This window comes from Atractosteus spatula, chromosome 4 (assembly GCF_055471065.1).
Source record: "Atractosteus spatula isolate fAtrSpa1 chromosome 4, fAtrSpa1.hap1, whole genome shotgun sequence".
Classification (NCBI taxonomy): Eukaryota; Metazoa; Chordata; class Actinopteri; order Semionotiformes; family Lepisosteidae; genus Atractosteus; species Atractosteus spatula.
Genome location: NC_142709.1, coordinates 53,306,446 through 53,328,589, shown reverse-complemented (window position 1 = coordinate 53,328,589; position 22,144 = coordinate 53,306,446). Strand labels below are relative to the sequence as shown.

Below are 22,144 nucleotides of genomic sequence, written 5' to 3'. Positions count from 1 at the left end.
TATCTCCAATAAGCTGAACTAGAAGAAGATCACGTAGATGAGAAAATAGACAGCACAAGGAGAAAAGAATGTTATCATATCAGGTTACCACAAGTTCTAATGCAAATAATAGTTTTGTGTTTAATGAAATTAAAATATTTTTAATTTAATTATTTTTTGGTACACATTTTAGATGTCAGAATTTGCTGAAGGGGTCGAGCATCTCAGTGCAGAAAGTGGGGTGCCAGGCTATGCAGTTGAGGATCAGCATGAGGTGATGGTCTTCCAGTAGTAGTTTCTGCATCCTGCTTTACGTTCTCTGGGAGGGATTACCTTCCCCATGTCGGCAGATCTCTCCAGCTCAAGTCCGGCATCACTGTTCTCATCCAACACAGACATTTCATTCTCCAGGGCTTCACTGTCAGACTGAACAAGCTGGGAGATAAGGTCCTCCAATGCATATTTAGAAGAGTCCTGCAACAAAGAATCAAGTGTTAACTAATACAAAATAAAATTGCATCATTGCTGGTCCCATAAAACCTTTCACCACAAGTACTGCACAGGAAGAAGTTGTAATAAGCATAAGATGTTTCAAAAAACCCTTCAGCATTTAAAATCCGTATATATTAAATATAGATGTACATTTCAGTGAAGCATTAAATATTTAAACTCACCTTGAGAAACATCAGATTTTATTTTCTCAGATACTTATTTCTCCAGCCACTATTCAATACTTATCAAGAGTAAAAAATTTAATCATAATCATCACATCCATCCCCAGCATTCTACTTTAAAGTACAATAAAGCTTTTTAATCTGCGGTGTAGGGCAAAAAGGTGATGCAGTGGTTAGTATTGCTGCCTCACAGTGCTGATGCCCTGGGTTCAATTCCTGGGCTGCTATTTATTTGGAGTTTGTATAATCTCCCCTTGTATGCATGAGTTTCCTCTGGGTGCTCTGGTTTCCTCCCGCAGTCCAAAGACATACTAGTGGGTTAATTGGTTTCTGGGAAAACTGACCCTTGGTGTGAGTGTGCTTGTGTTTGTGTCTGTGTCTCACCTGTGATGGACTGGCGCCTTGCTTGAGGCACCAGCTCTCTTATGACCCTCTACTGGATAAAGTGGTTAGAAAATGGATAGATGGATGGTACTAGGGTGTATCTTTAACATGGCACCAACAAGGAAGACTATATTTCACGCTGCATTTTAACCCAATTTTTGTGGTTTTATGAAACACACCAGACAATTATTTCTTTGACAAGAGTCCGGCAGAAAGACTGTCTTTTGTCAGATCATCATGCTAATTAAATCAGATGTGTGAAGCTCAGAGTGTCTTGAATTTACTGCTTTTTCTATTAACTTTAAAATTAATTTAACTTACCTGTGTATTTAGGCCTGCAGCTTTTGCCTTCTGTAGAAACCTCCTGAATCGAAGGTCTGAGTGCGATACAGCGCTGACACAGCAAAAAGCAAAGACTAACCCAAAGAGAACCAAGGTGCAATGAACACGATAGGACAGCATCTTGCCTTGAAGGAAAGTAACGGTACAGGTGAAAACTGTGTCAGGAGTCCTTTCCTTGACTTACGAATTAGCCTGGCAAGCCTCTTTTTAAACTGGCTTCCACACGTCAGAACACTATTGCTTGCATGGTTTTGGCTTATAGTAACAAAATCTCCACCCACTGTATCCTAAGAGATGCAGGCGTTTATTAATTTTACAATTGTAAATATTATAGAGGCTTCTGTTGTTTCTTTGTTAAGTCATTTACTCACAATTTACTAAGAGGTTTACAGTAATTAGATTGATTTGAAAGGAAGCTTGCAATAAAACAATTAGCTTTAATGGGTCTCACCCTTGCTGCTGTTCGAGAACAAACACAACCAAGCAATGCACTCATAAACTGTATTTGCTAAACTAAAGAAGGACAAACTGGTATTTGACAGAATAGTGATGTGCAATGTTAAACTTGCAATCTTTTAATACATTTGACTAAATTTAAATAATCAGAAGATGATTTAAAAGACATTAAATAATATGTTCTTTTCTACTTTCGGCAAAGCAAAACAGAAAGAAGTTAGAAAAGAAAGCCAGCTGCTTTTTTTCTGCAGTTAGCATTTTTAACAGTAAGTTATCATTTTCATCTCAAACATATCGATTTAGGTGCAGATTCCTGAAACTGCGTCACCTGAATTAATCTATTATCAACTGAATCAATAATAATTGATTCTTCTTTTAGCAAACTGAATTATTATATATAATTATATATAGTAATAGTATAATTATATATAGTATTGTATATAGTAATATACAATAATTAATTGTATATTGTTTTCAAAACAACAAATAACACCACTCTATTCCTCGCAAATATTTAATATAATATTATTACTAATGCATAGTAATAAAAATATGTAATGCAAATGAGAGATTTTTGGTTATAGATCCCAAAACAACTATTAATGTTGATTATGGAAATTTTATATTTAAATTTCAGCATCTGACAATATGTGCATGAGAACACGTGAAACATAAGGAACAATGCTGATGAAACGTGATTATTTCAATTGTTTTTCTGTAGCTTTACTCCTTGTAAAATTGTTGCCTTAAATTCCACTGGATGAATTATTTCAGATTTTTCCTGTTCTGGTTCTCTAAGACATCTGTGTCATCTGGTTTTCTTTCTTTGTTACCATTCTGACATATTAATTGAAGTAAAGCTGTGTTTAACACGACCTTTTAATTACTTTCAACTGGAAAATATTTATAAAACCATCTATTAAAGCAAAGTGTCAATTAAGAAACAGAGCTGGTATGAATAAAAAATCAGATGGCACAGGCGTCCTTCAAGCCACTGTCTAATTAAGGGGAGAAAACAACCAAATTTCACAGAGCATGTCTCGATTGACACTTACCATAAGAAGGTGGAAGTACATGTGGACATGAAAGCTTACATTTTGAGGAGCTCATGCACCTTCCTTCACTCTAGTAGTTCGGTCACATAATAATAAATGCAATATCTGTCATGACTCTCTTCCTACCCCTAGAGGGCACTCCACCTTTCTGTCCTGTTTCTAGCTCCCTTGTGCCTTTTCATGTACTTCCAGTGCATCTGGTGGTGGTGTGCTATTTATTTCCTGGCTCTCCCGTCTTCCTCGCTCAGAATTGGGATCGGATATCATGAGGCCCGCCTCACCAGGTCGCCCCACGTCCATGGCCTGAGGGCATTGGTCTCTTTCCCCGACTCTGCCTGATACTTTGAGCCCAGTGCAAACCCCCGCATTTGCTCCATTTCTGCCGCTTCGCACAGGGTCTTCTCGTTCCGCCGGACTCTCCACGGCTAGCCTCCAGCTTTCGTGACAATATCGAGATAAAATGTATTCATTTTTGGGACATAACTCACCTATGTGAGGGAAAGACAGTCTAATCATAATGATGAAACTGACCAAACCTCCATTGCCTTCACTAGGAATGAGCCAAGGAGGAGCCAAGGGCAAAGATGGTGTAGCAGGAGGGATGTGCAAAATATGCATATAGGGATGTTTAGGAGATGAGATGTTCCTCCCAAATGTCTGTAAAAAACTACATTTCAGTAGTTCTGTGAGATCGTAATATATATGATATAGACACAGAATATAGTAAAGGTTATTTGGCCTAACTCACCTTGCTGTGGAAATGGAAGCCTAACTGTAAGAATGAGGTTGACTATATCTCCAAAAGATGCCCCAAAATACAGATGCTGAATTCTTAATGCAAGAGTTTATTATGCACATCCACCAACCTAAAGTTTTGATGGTGGAGACTGGCAATACATGATGGATTGAGGAAGATTATATGAATATCATGGAATAGTGGCTAGAGGAATGATTGGTGCTGATGTCTGCTTCAGTTGGCGCATGGCAGGGGTGATGAATGAACCAGTACTGATTAATCACTTGCTGGTTATTGTCGATAAACAGGGGGGTCACACGAGATGGTTGATTGAAATGGGTGAAGGAAGTACAAAAAAGACACTCTCAAGGACAGATAACAGAATCAAGATTAAAATAGCAAATGTAAACACCTGAACCTGCTTCTTTTAAGGTGGTAAATCATTTTAACATGAAAGCAGACAGAGAGGTCTGAGAAACAGGGAGGTAGGTAAGGGTGAAAGGTGCAGATGGTCACAATAGATTAGGAGTGTTACAGGAAACAAAAGGAGGATAGACCAATTCAAGCTTGAAGAGTCCAATCAACGAGAATGGAATGATAGCCATTCTGTGGCAAGAAAAACAACATGGTAACATTTCAGTGGAAATAGGGAGGCATTTATAAGGCAAAGGTGACTCAATTGTTTTAATCCTTTGTGCAGAAAGTTGGTTTATGCACGGGTTAAAGTAGAACATGCGTTTCCTATTTATGCATTTACTGAAGAACTGTAAACTGGATAAAGGTATATAGATGGTGGAGGTCCATCTGTTAAAATGAGAAGGGGAACAATGTTGGAAGGCCAAACTTGGAATGGGATTGTTAAAAATTGGAAAGGTTACCCCGAACCTTTTCTATGCGGACAAAAGAGGTAAGAGTGAGGGGTGCCATGCTCTAGAGAATAGAATCCTAAGAGAGTGTTGAAAAAATACAGAAAAACAAAATATACTGTAGTTCCTGAATAGGGAGGAATCAGTATTGGTGCTTGGTTTGCATCTGGAACAAATAATCTGAAATTTCTGGAATTTCTCATTTCTGGAAATGAGAATGCAAGACAATAAGCAATCTGGTTTAAGTACCCAGGAATAAAGGCAGCACAAATTCTTTAATGGTTACATAAGGAAATTCAGGTGAGGTATCTCAATGATTTTAATATGAAAATGGTAGACAAAGAACACCCCTGTGGCATGATCCACAGTGAAGTAACCGAGAAGAGAGCAGCTCATGCTTTGTACAATAGTGAGAGCAAAAAAAGGTGGAGAGAAATTTAATAATGCGATCATGCTTGGCTTGAAGTAAGGAAACACAGAAACATCTAATGTCAAGAATGATCTCCACAAACTCCATAAATGTTAGGCCTCTCTATGTCTTCTCTTAACTGAGAGAAACTCCTACATTGGAGCGCAGACTTGGATAAGAATGCAAAGGAACTAAGGCAGTGTGGGGTGGAAGGGGAAATCAATAAGAAGAAAGTCATCCAAAAAACAAAGAACTGCTGTGAATTTATAGACATTTAGGAGAAATCAACAAGATCCTTGGACAACGTTTGTTAGTTTCAAATGAGGATTGCAAGTGATGTAAGCAGCCCCCTTAATTGAGACAGATAGCGAGGTAAAATGTGCTTCACAAATACAGTACACCCCAAAAAGGTGCCAGAAATCCAAATCAATCAGCATAGCCTTAAAAGCATTAGAAATATTGGCTTTTGTGAGTAAAGGGTTTCAGCCTGTCGCTTTGATCATATGAATAGCATGATCAATAATTGTGTGTTGCAGGGAGAAATCAAAATTAAGGATTAAACCATTGAGAATAGCAATAGAGTATGTAGTGATAAGTAATCAATGGTGGAGAAAAAAGAAGAGGCTGTCTAAAGGAAAAAAAATGAAGGAGGAATCAGTGTATGAAGATAGCTTGAAATCAAGTGTGGGAATATTTATCGGTGTGGAGAGGAAACTCAGTAGTCATTCATGGGGAAGCAAACATGAGCACTTCTACACAAAGGCGGAATGATACTTTGTTACCTCAGAAATAAAATCCTTTGTATTTTGTGTCATTTTATAACATCCCAACAGATGTTCGGGAGAATAGTGTAACCCCTAGTGTTTCTTCGACCTTGTCGAAGGTACGAGAATCTGAGAAGGGGAAGGGATGATGGGTAGGAGAGACTGAGAATACAGGAGCTCAAGACTGAGATAGTGAACACTAAGGTGATAGAATGTGAATGACAGCCACAGGTAATGCATGTGATTGTATACAAACTGGCAAACAAGTGGCAGTAGAACTTGGTATCAAGTGCAACACGGTAGACACAGTGGTGATAATGCTGCAGATGAGCAGCTGTGTGAGCAAAGAGCTACCTGGAAGTTTGTAGAATGCAGAGATGCTGAAGTGAAAACGAAGGAATGCAGAGCATGAGCAATCCCCACATATGGAAGTAAGTGGGCTGCTTTGACAGTCAAAAATGAGATCCATGTTACGTCTCACATTCCTCTTCTAGAGGGTGCTCCTACCTGTGTCTGTTATTGATTCAGTTCCATTATTTTCCGGTGTGTCTTGTTAGGCTTTATAAGCCTAGCGTCTCCGCTGTTCCGGGCTCAGCACTGGAAGATGGATGTCCAAAGGCCCGCCTATCACCAGGCCTGGAGTAGCCTAAGGGCATAGGCCTTCACCCCGGCGTCCTGACCTCTGAGCCCAGAGCTCTGAGTGCCTGGTCCCATTAAGGTTTTAGTTCTTTTTGTTGCTGGTCTCCTGGTTTATGCAATGTGGACTGCCCTGACAACCCTTTGGGACCTCCCTGAACTTGGTTGTTTCTGCTTTTCCCTCGTGCACCAGATCACTGCAGTCACCACCCCCTGTCTGTCAACTCGTCCTAAACCTGCTGTATCTTTCCCTGATGTCCTTCTCCAGACTCTTCCAGATTATTCCGCCACGTATAGGGTCTTTAACAACACACTTCACAGGAGTCAGAACTGTTGCTGATGGTGAGCAGGAGTCTGGAACACTCGAGAAGGCTTAAATACTGTGATCACAGGCAAAAACCTAGGAGGGGAGAGTCGAGGACCCACACCGCACCACTTGGACACCAGGGGGAAAACCTGTTGTTGTCATGCTGAGAAGGTTGTGAACAAGGAGGCCCAGACCCACTGCAGACTAATGCCATGAGCTTGAAACCATGGGGTAGAGTTAGCTTTAGTGAGAGGGTGGGCAGAAAGGAGGATTTGAGGGGAAAAAACAAAACTAAAAAGAAGTGTAGTGGGTTGAATGCAGGATCAAAAAAGGTAAGCTCTAGAAATGTAGAGTGCAAGAGAGTTGTCCATCTCTGACTAGATCAAACACCAAGTGTAAGAAAGATTCACAAAAGGAAGTTTAGGAGTTGAGAAATATTTAGGTAGGAGAGCAGAATTAGGTGAGATGAGCATCCAACCTTCCACCCGAACATCTGTTGGGATGTTATAAAATGACACAAAATACAAAGGATTTTATTTCTGAGGTAACAAAGTATCATTCAGCCCCCAAAACATCTTCTACTGGAATTTCTGAGCATCTATTTCCTGTACATACTAGTTGTTCAGGAGACATTTTTGTGGGAGAGAAACTCTGTCTTATGAACAGGAATAATTTGTATTCCTGTTGTTTTGTATTGTTTATTCCTGTTGGTTTTGTATTTAAGGTACCGTGAAATATCAGAGATTAGTTATTACTATTGCAATGCAACAAAATTGATGTGTCTTCAAAGCATTTATTGTTTTTAATGCACATACTGTAGTATGCTATAGTTGTGTATGTAGTGTGCTTGATAAATAAAACTGCAGGAGATGAAACACAATTAGGAAAGGAAATTTTCATTGAAAATCTAGATCCAGACATTCTCTTTAAATGTTCTGACAAGGTTTGTTTTTAGAATTCACCGAGAACTGTGTACTCACAACACTCTAGCTATGTTTCCCTATGAACTATGCTTATATTAATCTTTACTTCTTAATTTGCTTTTTATTTTATATACAAATAAACTTTATTTTTATATAGCACCTTCAAAAGTGGCTTTAAAAATACACATCATAAAACACACACTGAGAGAAGATAGCAGATGGGGATATGTAATACAGTAGGAATTCCTTTATATTATTATTCTTTTTTTATTTTTAACTGTAGTTGGGTTTTTTTTAGGTTGAGTGCTTTCAATGGGATTGTGCCAATGACTGAAGTTTCCTGGTTGGTAGATAAAAGTTGTGAAAATGCAGTTTTGTTATTTAAAAGAGACGTGCCTTAACTGTTTCTCCAGTTTCTCCAGATGGGGAGAGAATAAGTGAAAAAAATAAGGGAGTAACCTTCTTAAATATTTTAAGTATTTTTAACACCATCCTGAGAATTCCACCTTCAGGGCTATTTTTAAAAGAAAATAATTTAAGGTCCTCTGTTTTTACCTTACCTAGCTTTAAGTGTTCTATAACAAAACACTCCAGATTATGTTTTTAATGAAAGGTGAAGTCAACCTTATATAAAATCTTCATTCATTGGTCTTTATAAATGTTGTATCTGACCTTACTTCAAAACATTTTCAAGTTCTTTTAGGCTTTGAAGCTTTGAAACTTTGAAGGGTAATGAGTTTTAAAAACAATGTTGCCAAAAAAATCAAATTAAAAGTTATCATTGTCTCCTTGCATATTTAGAAATGCACATGATTAATTCACTTCTTTGAACACATTTTTTTGCCTGGGTTCATGGTCTTTTTATTTACTACTTATGTATTTTACACAAAATACTGTTCTTGTAAGTAACACGTTAAGTAACATTTGAAGTGGTTTGATTTTTTAATGAAGGTTTTTAATACTTTCATTCTCTAGAGACAAAAGCAAAATCCATGTTTTGAAAAGGTACAGTATATTGATTCCTTGTACAATATAACAGAAAATATACTCTTAATGTACTCAAACAAAGGGCTACTTTACAGAGCTGGACCCAGGAGAGAGTTATATCATAGAAAACCCTTCCTGGAGAGAAAATTCCTTTTAAATTGCTGTTCTTACAGGTACAAACAAAGACCTCTGTGACTCATTGTGCATAATCATCATCAGCAAACTGTACTGGACATAGCTGCCTTAACGGCTTTTGTACTATTGTTTTTATTTCCAAACACTATGTCATTAGTATTTACAGAAGGGTTAAACAACATGAAACTGATAACTCAGCAAGAATTTCAAACGCTGCTTTAATGATTCTTTTTTATAGCCGTAAATTACTGTATATTCAGCACATTGTTGAAACCAATGAAGTGCTAAAATATAAAAATATTTTTGTTGTTGTTGTTGACTCAGAAGTAAAATAAAATGAACTGGGTTAGCTGCAGGAGAAGAATGATTTGAAATGGATAAAATTATCTGTTATCTTGCATTTTAAATTTCCAAAAATTCATTTACACAAACAACAGAAACTATAATACTTGCCTCTGAAGGAAGGGGAGAGCACAGTTACACTACTTCAGTTAAGGCTGAAGAGGTTTTAGACTAGTCTATTAGAACTGTATTACTTATTGCACTGTGTTTCTAAAACTGTTTTCAAGATAGTTTTTTTTTTCTCTTGAAATGCTAAAATTGTTTTCTTTTGTTTGGGACTTTCAGTAGAGATGAAACATGCTGCCAAGTTTCTAGTTATGAGGCCTCTTGAAACAAACAGAACTTTAGTGCCATTCATAAAGTTCTGCAACTGTGTCAAACACATTCTCATGATTCGTCACGTGAAACATTACACACAGGACTAGAGAGAGCACTGCAGAGCCGTGAGAAAGATCTCAGAGAAAAACCCAGTGCTCACTTTTAGCTCTGGACAAGTGTTAAGCGGTTTCACTCCTTCTCTTTCCCTCTCATGTTGATGTAGCATAATAAATTGTCCAACAAAAAAGATATTTCCATATTACTATTTCATTAAATACCAGATATACAGTATTTCTGTAATAAATAAGGTTATTGACCATTTAAGGAAAGTGAAATTTGAGACAGCACTCTAAATTTAGCTTTGCCTAGTATGTAATAGCTGTCAATGTGTATATATACTTACTTTGGTACAGTAGATTTTCAGTCATTATTATTAATTTTCTGTAGTTTATTACTTGCAGAAAATATTAGGTGAAACGTAATTATCTTATTAACCTGACAGCATACCTTATTAACCTAAACACATTATTCAATATCATATAGAAATACTGTATGGATATAAATATATAAAAAATGAGATATAAAATCTCATGGAACTGTGAGGTCTGAGAATCAAGGGCTTGGTTATTCCAAAAATCAGTTTTGTTTTTATCAATAGTCATGACACTTGAAGCTTACATACTGTACCCACATTTTCAAGTGACCTGAAACCTGAAAACGTTTAGGGATGCATTGTCTAGAAGAAAGAATTTCCAGACTATTGTGATTGTATACAGTCTGACAGTGATGTACTGTTCAAGGTTCCTAATGCACTGCTATACTCCCTGCAATATGTCACTTAGGGAATGAAGAACCCTCAGTCCAAGCAAATCTTATTTTTTCAGGATGATTTCTGTTCTTACATAGTCAGGATTTGCTAACACTTATGGGACATTTATAAAACATACTAGAGACAGAAAATGAGTAATGTCCTGGAGGCTTTAAGGTCACAGCCTTGTGCGAACCCACTACGTAAATCAGAGCATGCTCTCTGTGTCCATGTCTAAAGCTCCATTATGATTGCCTGTCAAGTATTAAAACTGGTGTTGAATATGGCATCAATCTACAGTATATATCACATGTACAGTACTTATTGAAAAGCTTTTTCATTTATCCATCAATCCATTTTCTAACTGTTTTATCCAGTACAGGGCCACAGGCAAGCCGGGGTGTGTTCTGGCAGGCAATGGACGCAGGGTAAGATACAACCTGGACACAAACACGCACACACTCACACTCACATGGAGGCCAATTTTTCTAGAACCTAGTTAACATGTCAGCATGTCTTTGGACTCCGGGAGGAGACTGGAGAAACCATGGGGAGAACATAAGAACTCCACGCAAATAGCACCCCAGATCAAGAACTCAGCCCAGGGCCCCAGTGTGGTTGGGCAGCAATGTTAACCACTGTGCTACTTACTGGACATGTTCTGTACAAAAACAGTTCAACTATATTGTTATTAGTTATAGTAATATATTGTTATTGTAAAATATGCAGCTTTATAACATATTTTTATTATGTTGTTGTCCATTTGTTTGTAAATGGAATAAAAATATTTTCTGCATGAATGCATAATGTTGCATTATTCTTCCCGAGTCTGTGCATTGAAAGTTTTTGTTTATAAAAAGCTAGTGGAGAGAACTTTCCCCTCTTGTTTGAAGGAAAACAAGTTCCTTTCCAGCCACAGAGGATCTTTCATAGGGAATGCCTGTGAAGACAGGACGTTTGTTAAATCAAGGAAAGCAAGAACTGTTCCTGAGACAGAGGTCTGAAAACAGCTGGATTTACCTTTGAATGGAGGATCTTATGTGATAGCCGCCTATTTAGTGCGTCCAATTAGAACAGTAGAGCCTCGACATCTGTGAATTTGCTCATTTGCGATTTGGTCTGGCTGATGGAGTCTTGGATGGAGGAAGAGCCGAGTAGAATGAAACTGAGCTGAAAGTTGTTAAGCATCACTTTTCAATTAACTGTGCCAAAAGATTAGGATGGTGAGACGCATCTAGCTTGCAAGTGAGCCTTTCCATGTCCTCCATGTCCACATCTCAACATGGTCTTGTTTTTGTATTGTAAGGCACACTCCCGGTTCTGTGTCGGCAGCGTGATGAATGGCAGGCGGGAGACGACTTCACGGGCTCACTGACAGTTTTATTGCCCGTTTCATTACAGTGGGATGTGCTAATCATGGAGGCAGAGAGATTAAGTGCAGTCATCTGTTCGACGCAGAGGAGGAATTGATTTTGTTTAACTGTTTACTATAAGTTTGTGATTATTGTTGTTTGTTTAAGTTGATCAATGTTATATTAATTCATTTAAAGCCAATGCATTAGTACTCTAATTACCATATAAGGGAGTGTTACTTCTGTCTTTTAACCATATATACTATAGTACATAATGCGATGATGTAGGCGTGAACTTGATTTTAAGTGAATTTGGCTATTCATGATGTCACTCTGCACCAAACCCTTGCAGATGTCAAAACTGTAACATACTCAAAACTAGGGGCTTCTGGTTGCCCGGTGCTTTTCCTTCTTCCTTTTCTTAATTGTGGTGAAAGAATTTAAACTGAAAGCAAGAAAAGGTGCATCAAAATGATGAATAAAAAAGCAATATGCTACAAATTACTGATCCATACTTGTAGCTTGACAATAATTGGCCTTTTCTGTTTGGGTTTGACTACTAATAGTCAAAAATAATTTTTTGTGACTAAATTTTCCTTTCTTTTGGAAAGTGCATTTCTTTTCACATACTTGCCAAACGTTGTTCCAAATAGCAGTTATATGATTTTCATCAAATAAGAGAACACAGCTTCTTTTGGATCAATTGATATTTCCTGGAGTTTAATTTACAGCAGGGGTTCTGTGAACTTATCTTAAATCTAAGAAAAAAACATCTATTCAATATGAGTGTAAGCCGTATGCAATATGAACTTTTGTTGGGTTTAAAAGAGTTCGTTTGTTCAGAAAAGGAAATGACCAGGTTCTATGTGCTGCTTTAACATACATTAAATGTACCATAACATACCTATTAACATAAATCTAAGTACACAAATGATAAAAGACAATAAAATGCTTAGAATAAAACCTGATAATACCAGCAATTTTTTTTGCCAAGATGAAAAAAGGGATAGTTATAATTGCATAGCTGTTTTGAATGATAGTCTTAAACATCTCATGAACAGTGTTTCAAACAGCCCTGTGAAGTGTGAAATCTCAATAGAAATGGTGTTTTTTTCATTCTGTAAGCACATACAGTATATTACAATTTTATTAATGGAAAGGTGATTTCCCCTTTCCGAGAAATTTCAGAGAAATGCGAGTAGCTTTGATCATGTTACCTCAACACCTGCACTAAAGCCATAGGTTTCCATATCAAATATCAAAGCAAACAACCTCTTATTGTTTCTTAACTTACTGAACTTTCTGAAATGATGCATCCCAGACATTTAACTGGAGAGTAAGAAGCTGTTTATTTATAACAAGGTATTTAAAACAAGGGCATATTTTTAAATTTATGAAGGCTTTGAATTTGCTTACAGTATAAAATTCACATTCAGTACATATACAATTTTGTGGTTTCTTTTCAACACTGACAGGTTAATGTCTTTCCTGCTTTTTGAAACATGAACCATATTCATGCATATACAAAAGAAGCCAGTAGCGTAAGAAACAGAAAGTGATTGTTTCTGTCAAAAATAAGGCAAACTGATTTTCAGTTTCTATAAATATAATAGGCACACAGATTTCCTGAGAAGATACTAGCCTTGTACACCATTTGTTAATTATGGCAAACCCTTCCTTAAAAGTGTCACATTCAGCATAGTACAATGTATACGTTTGCCAGTATTTAGTACATATACAGTTTTAATAGTTTTCATAATACATATTACAGTTTTCTCAGATTCATCTTAAAGCATGATGTATATCTTATTTTTTAGGTTGTAGCAACAAAATCTGAGTATATTTATACGAGGATATGGTGATTAGATTAGATTATTCTTTATTGCCACACAACAATAGTTGGTGGAATTTGCTTTCGGTACAGCATACATACAACATATACAGTACAAATTTAAATAGAACAGAAGACAAACAAAACATCGTCACATACATAAGTAATCAACTTTCCATCTAGCAACATATTTATACAATGGAATGTGTCTGTGTTTAAATGCAAATGATCACTGGTTTTGTTACTATAATTATAGAAATAAACTGAATAGTATTTGAAGGACATTATGTTTTTTAACTTGCTGTTATTTGAAACAATATCTTAGTGGTGAATAAATATTCAATATCGTTATTTCATTGTAATGCATAACAGAGATCAGGACATTGTGCTCATTTGGGAGGTTTAGATACTAATACCAGGTCTGGAAGCATTTAATTTTTGCTTCTGAAGATCTTGGGAAGTGCTATTTCTCATTCTGATATATATTTATACTCACTCAATCTAAGGTACTTATATTAATTTATGTTTGTTTTATCTGGAAGATTGTTTTCAATAATTTAACAATAACATTTTGTTAGTGATGTCATGCCAATTTGATTGCTAAGGGCAACAGTTCAGCATCTTGTGCTGCATAGCTGTAGAGAGGAAGTCTACCACAGAACTGTCTGGGACACTAGTTTAGCATCTGTATTCAATTAGAAAAGGGCCATGCTTGTGCCCTGGTTCAGAGGAGTGTGCCCTGCAATTTCCCTGGATAATACCTTACTTGAAAAAAAGTGTCTCAGGTTTGGTGAAGCCTTCCAGAGCCTTTATCTCTCTACTGCTTGGACAGATTAGATTAGAGATGACATAGTTCCACTCAAGATAAAATCTCAGCAGTTGTTCTTAAACTGCGCATTTGTTACTTACACCCCAAAATAAAAAAATATCATCACTTATCTCTCAGTTTCCTTGTTTTCTGTCCATTTCCTATTTTGCTTTTACAGCTCTATACATTGAGAGAAGCAGTTCATGTCTGCTTTGTCCTTGGTTATCTTTTTGCAATTGCCTGAGTGAAACAAGATGTTTATAAGTAGCCTTGAGAATGTCAACCATTACTGCCCTTACTTGAAGTGCAATTCTTATAATAGACTCCTATGCTCCTATTTAGTCATTTCTTGTGACCTTCAGGTAATTTTTATGCTCTAGATGTATTAACAGAACTCCTGTTAGTTAATCTTCTTGGATGACATCAGTTCGGTTTTGCTACATAAAGACTACATAAATATTATCTTTAACTATTTATGAAGCTTGCTGCAGATCTATACAGGTGTGCAAGAAGTGAAGAGAATGTGTGCAATATTTAACCTACAGTACATCAATGTCCATAATATACGTGTTAATCAGAAATACGACAAGTACACACTGCTCTCATTCAACACTCAGAAATTAATTATTTCTCGATTTCAGTTTTCATTGTGAATTGGTAGTATAATTTCAGTACACTTCTAATCATGGTTTTATTACATTGTGTTGGTTGTTTTCCATTTTATGGTTCTAGGTAATAACTGACCTTTGGAGCCAACACAAAATAACCATCTATGTGGCCCCTGGGTAGGAGGAATTGGTTTAGACTTTTAATCAGGTGGATCACTCTGAATGTTTTCCTTGCAGGTTCATTTTATTGAACTCAGATGAATATGAATATGACTAACCAGAAGAGCTTAGTCACTATTATTGTATGTCCATATAACTGTATCTTCAGAAGAGAACTATAACCTGTGAGGTCTGTTGCCTTTTTGAATATCAGTTCACTGTTTTATGTCACTATGATTTGTTACCACTGCAGTTATGTTTTGAAATGCTTAATTTCAAAGTGTGATTGTAAACTCCAGAGGACCAAAATTAGCTTTAGTTTGATCACAAAAGCCTTTTCAATTCACTATCTTACTATGAAGGTTAGGTTAATGTGGATTAAGCAATTACGCCTGAAATTTTCATTTGCTTCTAATTTTCTGATTTCAGTCTCCTTGCCTTTTAAAGTCCTATAATGCATAAGGCCTCTTACTGACCAAAAATGAGAAGTCTAGTATCTTACTATCTTGTGTTCCCACTTCCAACTAAATATGAAAAAACTTTTACAAAATATGTAATATCTTGAATATTTTCAAACAGTAATCACTTTTATAATTGCTCATAATCACAAAGTAAGAAACATTGAAACAGGAATTATCTTGTACTGTTAAAATACATTTTAAATAACATTTTGTCTGAAAAAAAAACAAATAATTAATTTACCTTAATTCATCAGTATATAAAGACCTGTAAAATGTTGCGATTTTAAAAAGTTTTGATACTGCTGTATTAAATACCTAACAGAATTTTAATTAATTTATATTTGTCATTTGTCAACAATATGTGTTCAAAATTTCATTTTTTAATAAATAAGTCAACCAACCCAGTACTGGCTGATTTTCTAATGATTGATTTTAATTCATCAACAGCTTGTGAACATTTTTTCAATAAACTATTCAAGGTTACTTTAGACATATTCATTTTATGCTCAGGTCAGTTCTCTTAATTATTCATGTATATTTTGCTGGATATTCTTGATCTAAGAAAATGAATTATACATGAGAGATTCATGAAAATTCATTAAGAATTCCTAATTTTTTAATAGGAAAAGACCATCTGTAATCTCCATGATTTATGTAAATAGAGAAATTTCAAAGACTCTTTGCACTCCACATTCTTACACTTTTCTACAGCCTCTCTGGATCCTTGTAACTTTTAGTTTTAGATTTGCATTTATTTATCCTTTATTGATACGGATAGTTTTTTTAAGGCAAGAGATATTCATCTTTAATAGATATTCGTCTATTAAAGAAGCTTATCCCTTAAGTTAACTTTAAGTTAACTAGGGTAGCTCACAAATAGAGGTTAATGACATAAAGTTTGAATAGCTTTTAAGGATGTCAGGGAAATTTGTAAACTACAGTACAGTATATGTGAATTTAAATTAACTGCAATCAAAATCCATAATTAAAAACATGGACCTTATCTGAATATTGCTGGTTAGGCATAATATATACATTTATAGTAATTGTCGGATGAAGTTAACTATACAGCCAGCACAAGTCTAAGACGAGCAACGAAGATTGTCTTTATATTTGTGATCAACACTGTGCCTGAAATTGCACACACACTGGATATGCACAGAGCACCAAAGGACTTCCACAAGGCAATTCCTGAATAACAAAAACAGAAAATGGAATATAATATAATAAAACATATCATTTGGAAATAATACTTTTGTATTTTTGTGTAATTTATTAGATGCCATATCTTGATGCCACCTTATGGAGTTTAAAATACCCTCTAAAGGGTTTTGTGCATTTTTACAGTTTCGTCTTTCTAGTTTTTTTCACTGTTCCACCAACATTTCTAGAGGATTTTCAATTTTATTAATCTACCAAGGAACTTCATTTATTGAAAATAAAGGAAATACAGTGTAATGTTTAGTTCTGCTGATGATGACTAAATAGACAACATGTACTGTATGGTTCTGAGCCTTACCTGCACTGTTTGAGTAATCATAAACCACACTGAGAACCAATTGGCTGTTCTTTTAATGGACCATGTAATATTAATCACAATATATATTTTAAAGAAAAGAAATCCCATTTCTTACATGATTAAAATTATATCCTTAAAGTGGAGAAGGAATGACACCTTCCTTTAACTCTGGCAGGAAGCAACAACAAGCTCATGACAGCTAAGTATAATGAGGCCAATGATCAGTCAGACAAGCTCTTGACATGCTCAAAGTCTACATTAAGACCAATCATTATGTATGGGAAATGCTGATATTGGATAGTCTTCTTCTTTTAATAATTACAACAACAATTACTTTAAAAACCTTATTTTATATTTATAGTGCCTTTAAAAGTAGGATTGCAAAGTGTATTACAGTAGGTGTAAAAAAGGATAGCAAATTACAGAAGAAGCATATAAGAACCACATGCAGAAAGAGGTGCAGAAAAAGAGTTTTGAGTCTAGATTTAAATGCACACAGGGTAGGTGACACTCTGATATCCTTAAGGATAGAATTCCAGAACTTTAGGGTGTAGCAAGAATCACCCACAGAATGTAAACAAGCCTGGGAAAATATAGAAGACCAGATTTAGACAAAGGGTAAGATGTGGAGAGAATGGTACTGGAGTGCCAAGCCACGTGGAACCTTTGAGTTATCCAGGATTTTATATCATAGATGCAATTAGAGAGTGCAGAAACAGCTACTGTATGTCAGTCAACTACTTCACTTCTTATTCAGTCAGGTTTAGTACGGATATAGATTTCAACATCAGCAACATAGAAATTCAGATCATGTGATTTTAATATCTGACCAAGTGGGAACATGTAAGTGCTGAATAGCAGGGGGCCTAGTATTGAGTCTTGAGGAACACCAGACTTAACCAACCCAACTTCATTACTTTTATTGTAATTAAAAAAGATGCTTAAAAGCTACTTTGACAGGTATGTTCAATTTTGTAATGCTCAAGATGAAACTTTTGGGAGATCATTACAGATAACATGCCAGGGTCTCTACCTTGAAAAGAACCTAAACAGCTGGCAAAGTGCACAAAGACCCATGTTCTCCCACTACACGCAACCCATTGGATGTGTGAGCTGTAATAGTTGTTTTATTTATCTACCAAACCTGTTAACTTCTAACCCACAATTACAAGTTGTGTCTAATAAAAACTGTGCACTTGTATTTGATTTTGTTTTTTCAATTCTGTCAGTGGTTCTGTGAGTGTTGGAAGGGTGCAGAATGAATTTAGGCTGGCCTGACTTAAAAATTCCTCAAACGTTTTATTTCAATCTGAGCATCAGTAGAAACACCTGGCAGAAACGTCTCAAGAATAAAGAGAATTTTATCCCTAGATCTGGGTTCAATAATGTCATAGGATGCAATGCAATTGAATCCATGTGCCCCTCAAGACACCATCTGTAAATGAACATACTGTATAAAAATCTTAACAGAACATTGAAATGTACTACAGTATAACTGTCCAGATAGTACGAGATACAGACTTCATTATCACAAGCTTATGTGCAAAGTACCCAGGATCAGTGCACAACTCACACATTATACAGAGACAGAGATATGGCTGGTGGCTTAGTATCTACTGAAAAGCATATGTTTCCCTTGTACTTACACTAGTCACATATTAACTTCTACCAACTTTTTTGTTGATAAAAACTGCTCACTTCATTCCTGACACATTTTGCCTTTAATTCTACTCTTTTAACTATATATCCTAATATTATTTGTCTTCATTGTCCTGACAGTGCCAGCATGCGCTGCAGTTATAGTTAGGATTCCCAAAACAGCAGTACATGTGATATTTTCTATACGATCCCAACATAAAGTTTAGACATGGGTATATATAGTACATTTAATGTACCTTAACCAATAAAAATCATACATAGAAATAGACAGTGTACCCAGCTTCTTTAGAATTGTGGGTTTGTTGAAACCAACAAAGTCATTCACTGCTTCATGGTACATTTATTTCCACATACTATTCATGTATTTAAAGTTAGCGATCATACCTTGATCCTTAAGTTGGATCAGCAACGTATTGCATGGTGGTAGGAATTCAACTTTAATGATAGGACATAATAAGTCATGTGCAAACAGCATTGTCAACAGGAAGTATAATTTTTAATATTAGATTTTGCTCTTCGCAATGTTTTCTTTTCAGTTTTGGAACCAAATAATACAATTTTTATTTTGAGTTCTTCAATTTATCAACGTGACTAGTCAAGGCCAGGAATGAATGTGCTTGATCTGACCAGGGTGTGACTTGCTGGTTGCTTGTGAACTTGCCATGCTGTGAGTGATAAACACATCTCGTCTTCGTTGAGTGTTAACTCTCCTGGAAGGCACTGTGGCACTAGCAGTGTGTAAAATTAAAACAACAGGCTCTGAAAGGTAAGCATGTGGAGGCGTGCATGCACTGGGCTTCTTTATTCCTATGCAATACAGGTACTGTAATGATAATTTGAGTTGATTTGTTAACTTGTGATTCCAAAGCTGAAGTTTTTGAAATAGAAAATTAAGTGGATCCTCTATGCTTTTTTTTAAAAAAAGAAGGCTGCACTTTTTCCCAAAACAGGTTCTATCAAAGTTGAAGGTCAATTTTTCAATACATTTGAGAGTTACGGAACAATGAGGATTTAAAGTGCTGTGATTTCAGCCTTTGTTTAGCCTGAGGATGTAATGTAAGTAAGACATCTCAGTAACCTCTGAGACTGTTAGACTGGAAACAGGTGCGCTTTAATGAACTCATTGCTTTTCTAAGATAATGTAATTTAAAACCTTGTTCTGATAATTTTTGCTGAAAATTGTGGATATTACAAAGTCCTCAGGAATAATAATCAGTTACAAAGTGTACATAAACAGCCTTTTTAATACAGTTGGAATTCTCTTTGCAATTATATAATGTGATTTATTGCCCAGATCTCAGTGGAAATACCCTAAGGGCATGAATGTTTGAACTAGCCTCTATTCATCAAAGTACTGCGGTTAGATAATTTTTCTGTGTGTGTTATACGCAAAAGGTTCTCACATTCTGAAGATCAAAACAAAAAGAAATAAGTCTTTCTTGTAGTACAGCTAGCTAGTCAGCTGCAAGTAAGTTTATCCCTATATACTTCAATCATATTTTGCCTTAATATTTTAACAATATTTAAATAGCTGATTGGGCAGTATACAAAAGGATACTCAATAATTTCAAGATTTGGAATGTAAAGTCCTATGTGTGGCTCAACAAGTAAAGATCATAGCTTTGAGTGCAGGTAGGGTCCTGGCAGGGCTATATCACTATCAGACTATAACTGGGATCAAATACTGGAATCCTCAAGGCTGGGTTTGTGAAATCAGCTGGGATCTTGTGGCTGTGAGCTTGGAGTGTCATCAGTGAGTGCTGTGTCAGTCCTCCATTCAATCCATTCAGTGCCTTACTTTTGCTGTTAGCACCAAAGGATTGTAGTGTGTGAATGTAAGGGGAGCCGGTCCAGGCTCCCGTGAAACATGGTTCTGGACCCTATGCAGACAGTATAATCCAGAAGTAAGCGGAAAAGGACAACGGGGAGGAGACGATGAGGATCAGGGCAGGTTGACAAACAGGGGGGCGTGATGACAGTGAACTGGTGCTCTAGGGGCGTGGCCATGGCAAACAAGTCCAAGGAGTCCAGGGGGAAGTCCAGGGCGAAGTCCAAGGTCCAAATCCAGTTGATCCAATCGAGACAAAAACAAGACACAGTTAAATACCAGAATGGGATCCAGTATAGGGACAGGGAAATAAAAACAGGATGACGAGGTTAGGTGCTCTGAGCTCCGGACTCAGTTATATCAGGACGCTGATAGGAGGCCTATGCCCTCAAGCTGCGGACATAGGGTGACTTGATGGTAGGTGGGCCTCCGGGAGTCCTTCCAATGCAGAGCCCATAGTAGCGAGAGCCCCCATCTTAAATAAGGCGGGGCAGGATTGAGGGCAGGTGCACGGAATCAGCAAAATGTGAAAGAGCTGGAGCGCCCTTAAAAGGAGGGATTACGATCATGACAGTGAGCTACTTTTGCAGTTGTTTGCTCAATGGTGCTATTAACAGGAGGTGATTCTGGAGGTTCAGGAGGTTCTGGAGGTGGTTACATTCTGACAATTCTAAATTCTTCTGCTATATATAAATTCTCCATGGATGCCAAATACTCTGCACGCATATTTTCCTGCACTTAGAGTTGTGGTCTCGTCAGAGACAGAAACCTGTCACATTTAGCATTATAAGATCTTACCTTTATTGTGGTCATGTCCTACTAGCCAGGACCTACTTACCTCTTCTCAAATAAGCTGCTCATTGACCAAAAATTCTCTATGCAAAACTTCTACCTTCTCACCTGCCATACTATCTGCTCTCTTCTCAGCTATCAACTATCTGCTGTCCTGGAACCTAGCCTGGAACTCCAGATAACAATAGACACTTTGTCTTCTTCCCCCTTTCTCTCTTCTCCTAATCCCACTTGCTCAACTTTCTCCCAGCTTTTTTTCTCTCACTTTAGCCCCTCTCTCAAGTGGTGTCCAACTGGTGCAGTGTCGGGCCTCAACTCTTTCCCTTCCCAAAGCTTATCTCCACAAATTCCACCCACAAACTCTTTGGGAGTTTTGTTTTAAATACATACTGTACTTTTCCATTCAGGTAGCAAACAGCAGCAAGCATTAACTCTAATACCTGCTCCACTCTACTTCAGAGTCAGACTATTTGTCCAGATTGTAGTGTCATCCACTCCCTAAAACATATTTCCTTTCTAAAGCTATCTGCTGCTGCCTGTCCTCTGCCTTGTGTTCCATCACTCTCTTTATATGCACTTTTCATTCATGTCATTCTCCATCAGTGTTCCCCAGAAATATTGCATATGCAAATCTACATGATCAAATAAGCTCACACCTTCATCTTATGCAATTAGAATTCATTCCATGTTATCTGAACATTCTCCTCAGTTTCTGTGAAACAATGCAGTCAAACTGACTTGCTTTTAGAGCTGTGTTCTAATTCAGCATTATTCAGCATTTTAAATCTGTGTCTGTGTTTAAGGGATCCTTTTGGGGTGTTGCAACAGCACTGATATTAAGCTAGCTCTATTTTTTCCTCTGCCAGGTGAATGCCAAAGTATTAAGTACTGTATGCTATCCCTTTTTATTTGTTGGTTTGTTTGGTTGTTATTTGGATTTGACTGAACTTCTGAAACAAGGGTAGTAACTGTGAGCTCAGCTGAATGTAAAACATGAAGAAAATAA

The 22,144-nt window shown here is 36.6% G+C and overlaps 1 protein-coding gene across 1 annotated transcript; it reads right to left on the bottom strand.

Moving 5' to 3' along the window:
• Positions 1–243: 243 nt before the first annotated feature.
• On the bottom strand, positions 244–1,499 carry LOC148836560 (somatostatin-1A-like). The gene is made up of 2 exons (XM_088914360.1): positions 1,359–1,499; positions 244–453 (listed from the first exon to the last, which is right to left on the bottom strand). The coding sequence occupies exons 1-2, from the start codon at positions 1,497–1,499 to the stop codon at positions 244–246; spliced, it is 351 nt and encodes a 116-aa protein (XP_088770486.1).
• Between the last annotated feature and the right edge of the window lie 20,645 nt (positions 1,500–22,144).

Bases quoted from the DNA above. Each gene is read 5' to 3' on its own strand.
- LOC148836560 (XM_088914360.1), bottom strand. From the start codon at position 1,499: ATGCTGTCCTATCGTGTTCATTGCACCTTGGTTCTCTTTGGGTTAGTC. The intron at 454-1,358 runs GTAAGTTAAATT...TCTTTGTTGCAG, and splicing joins CTGCAGGCCTAAATACACAG to GACTCTTCTAAATATGCATT.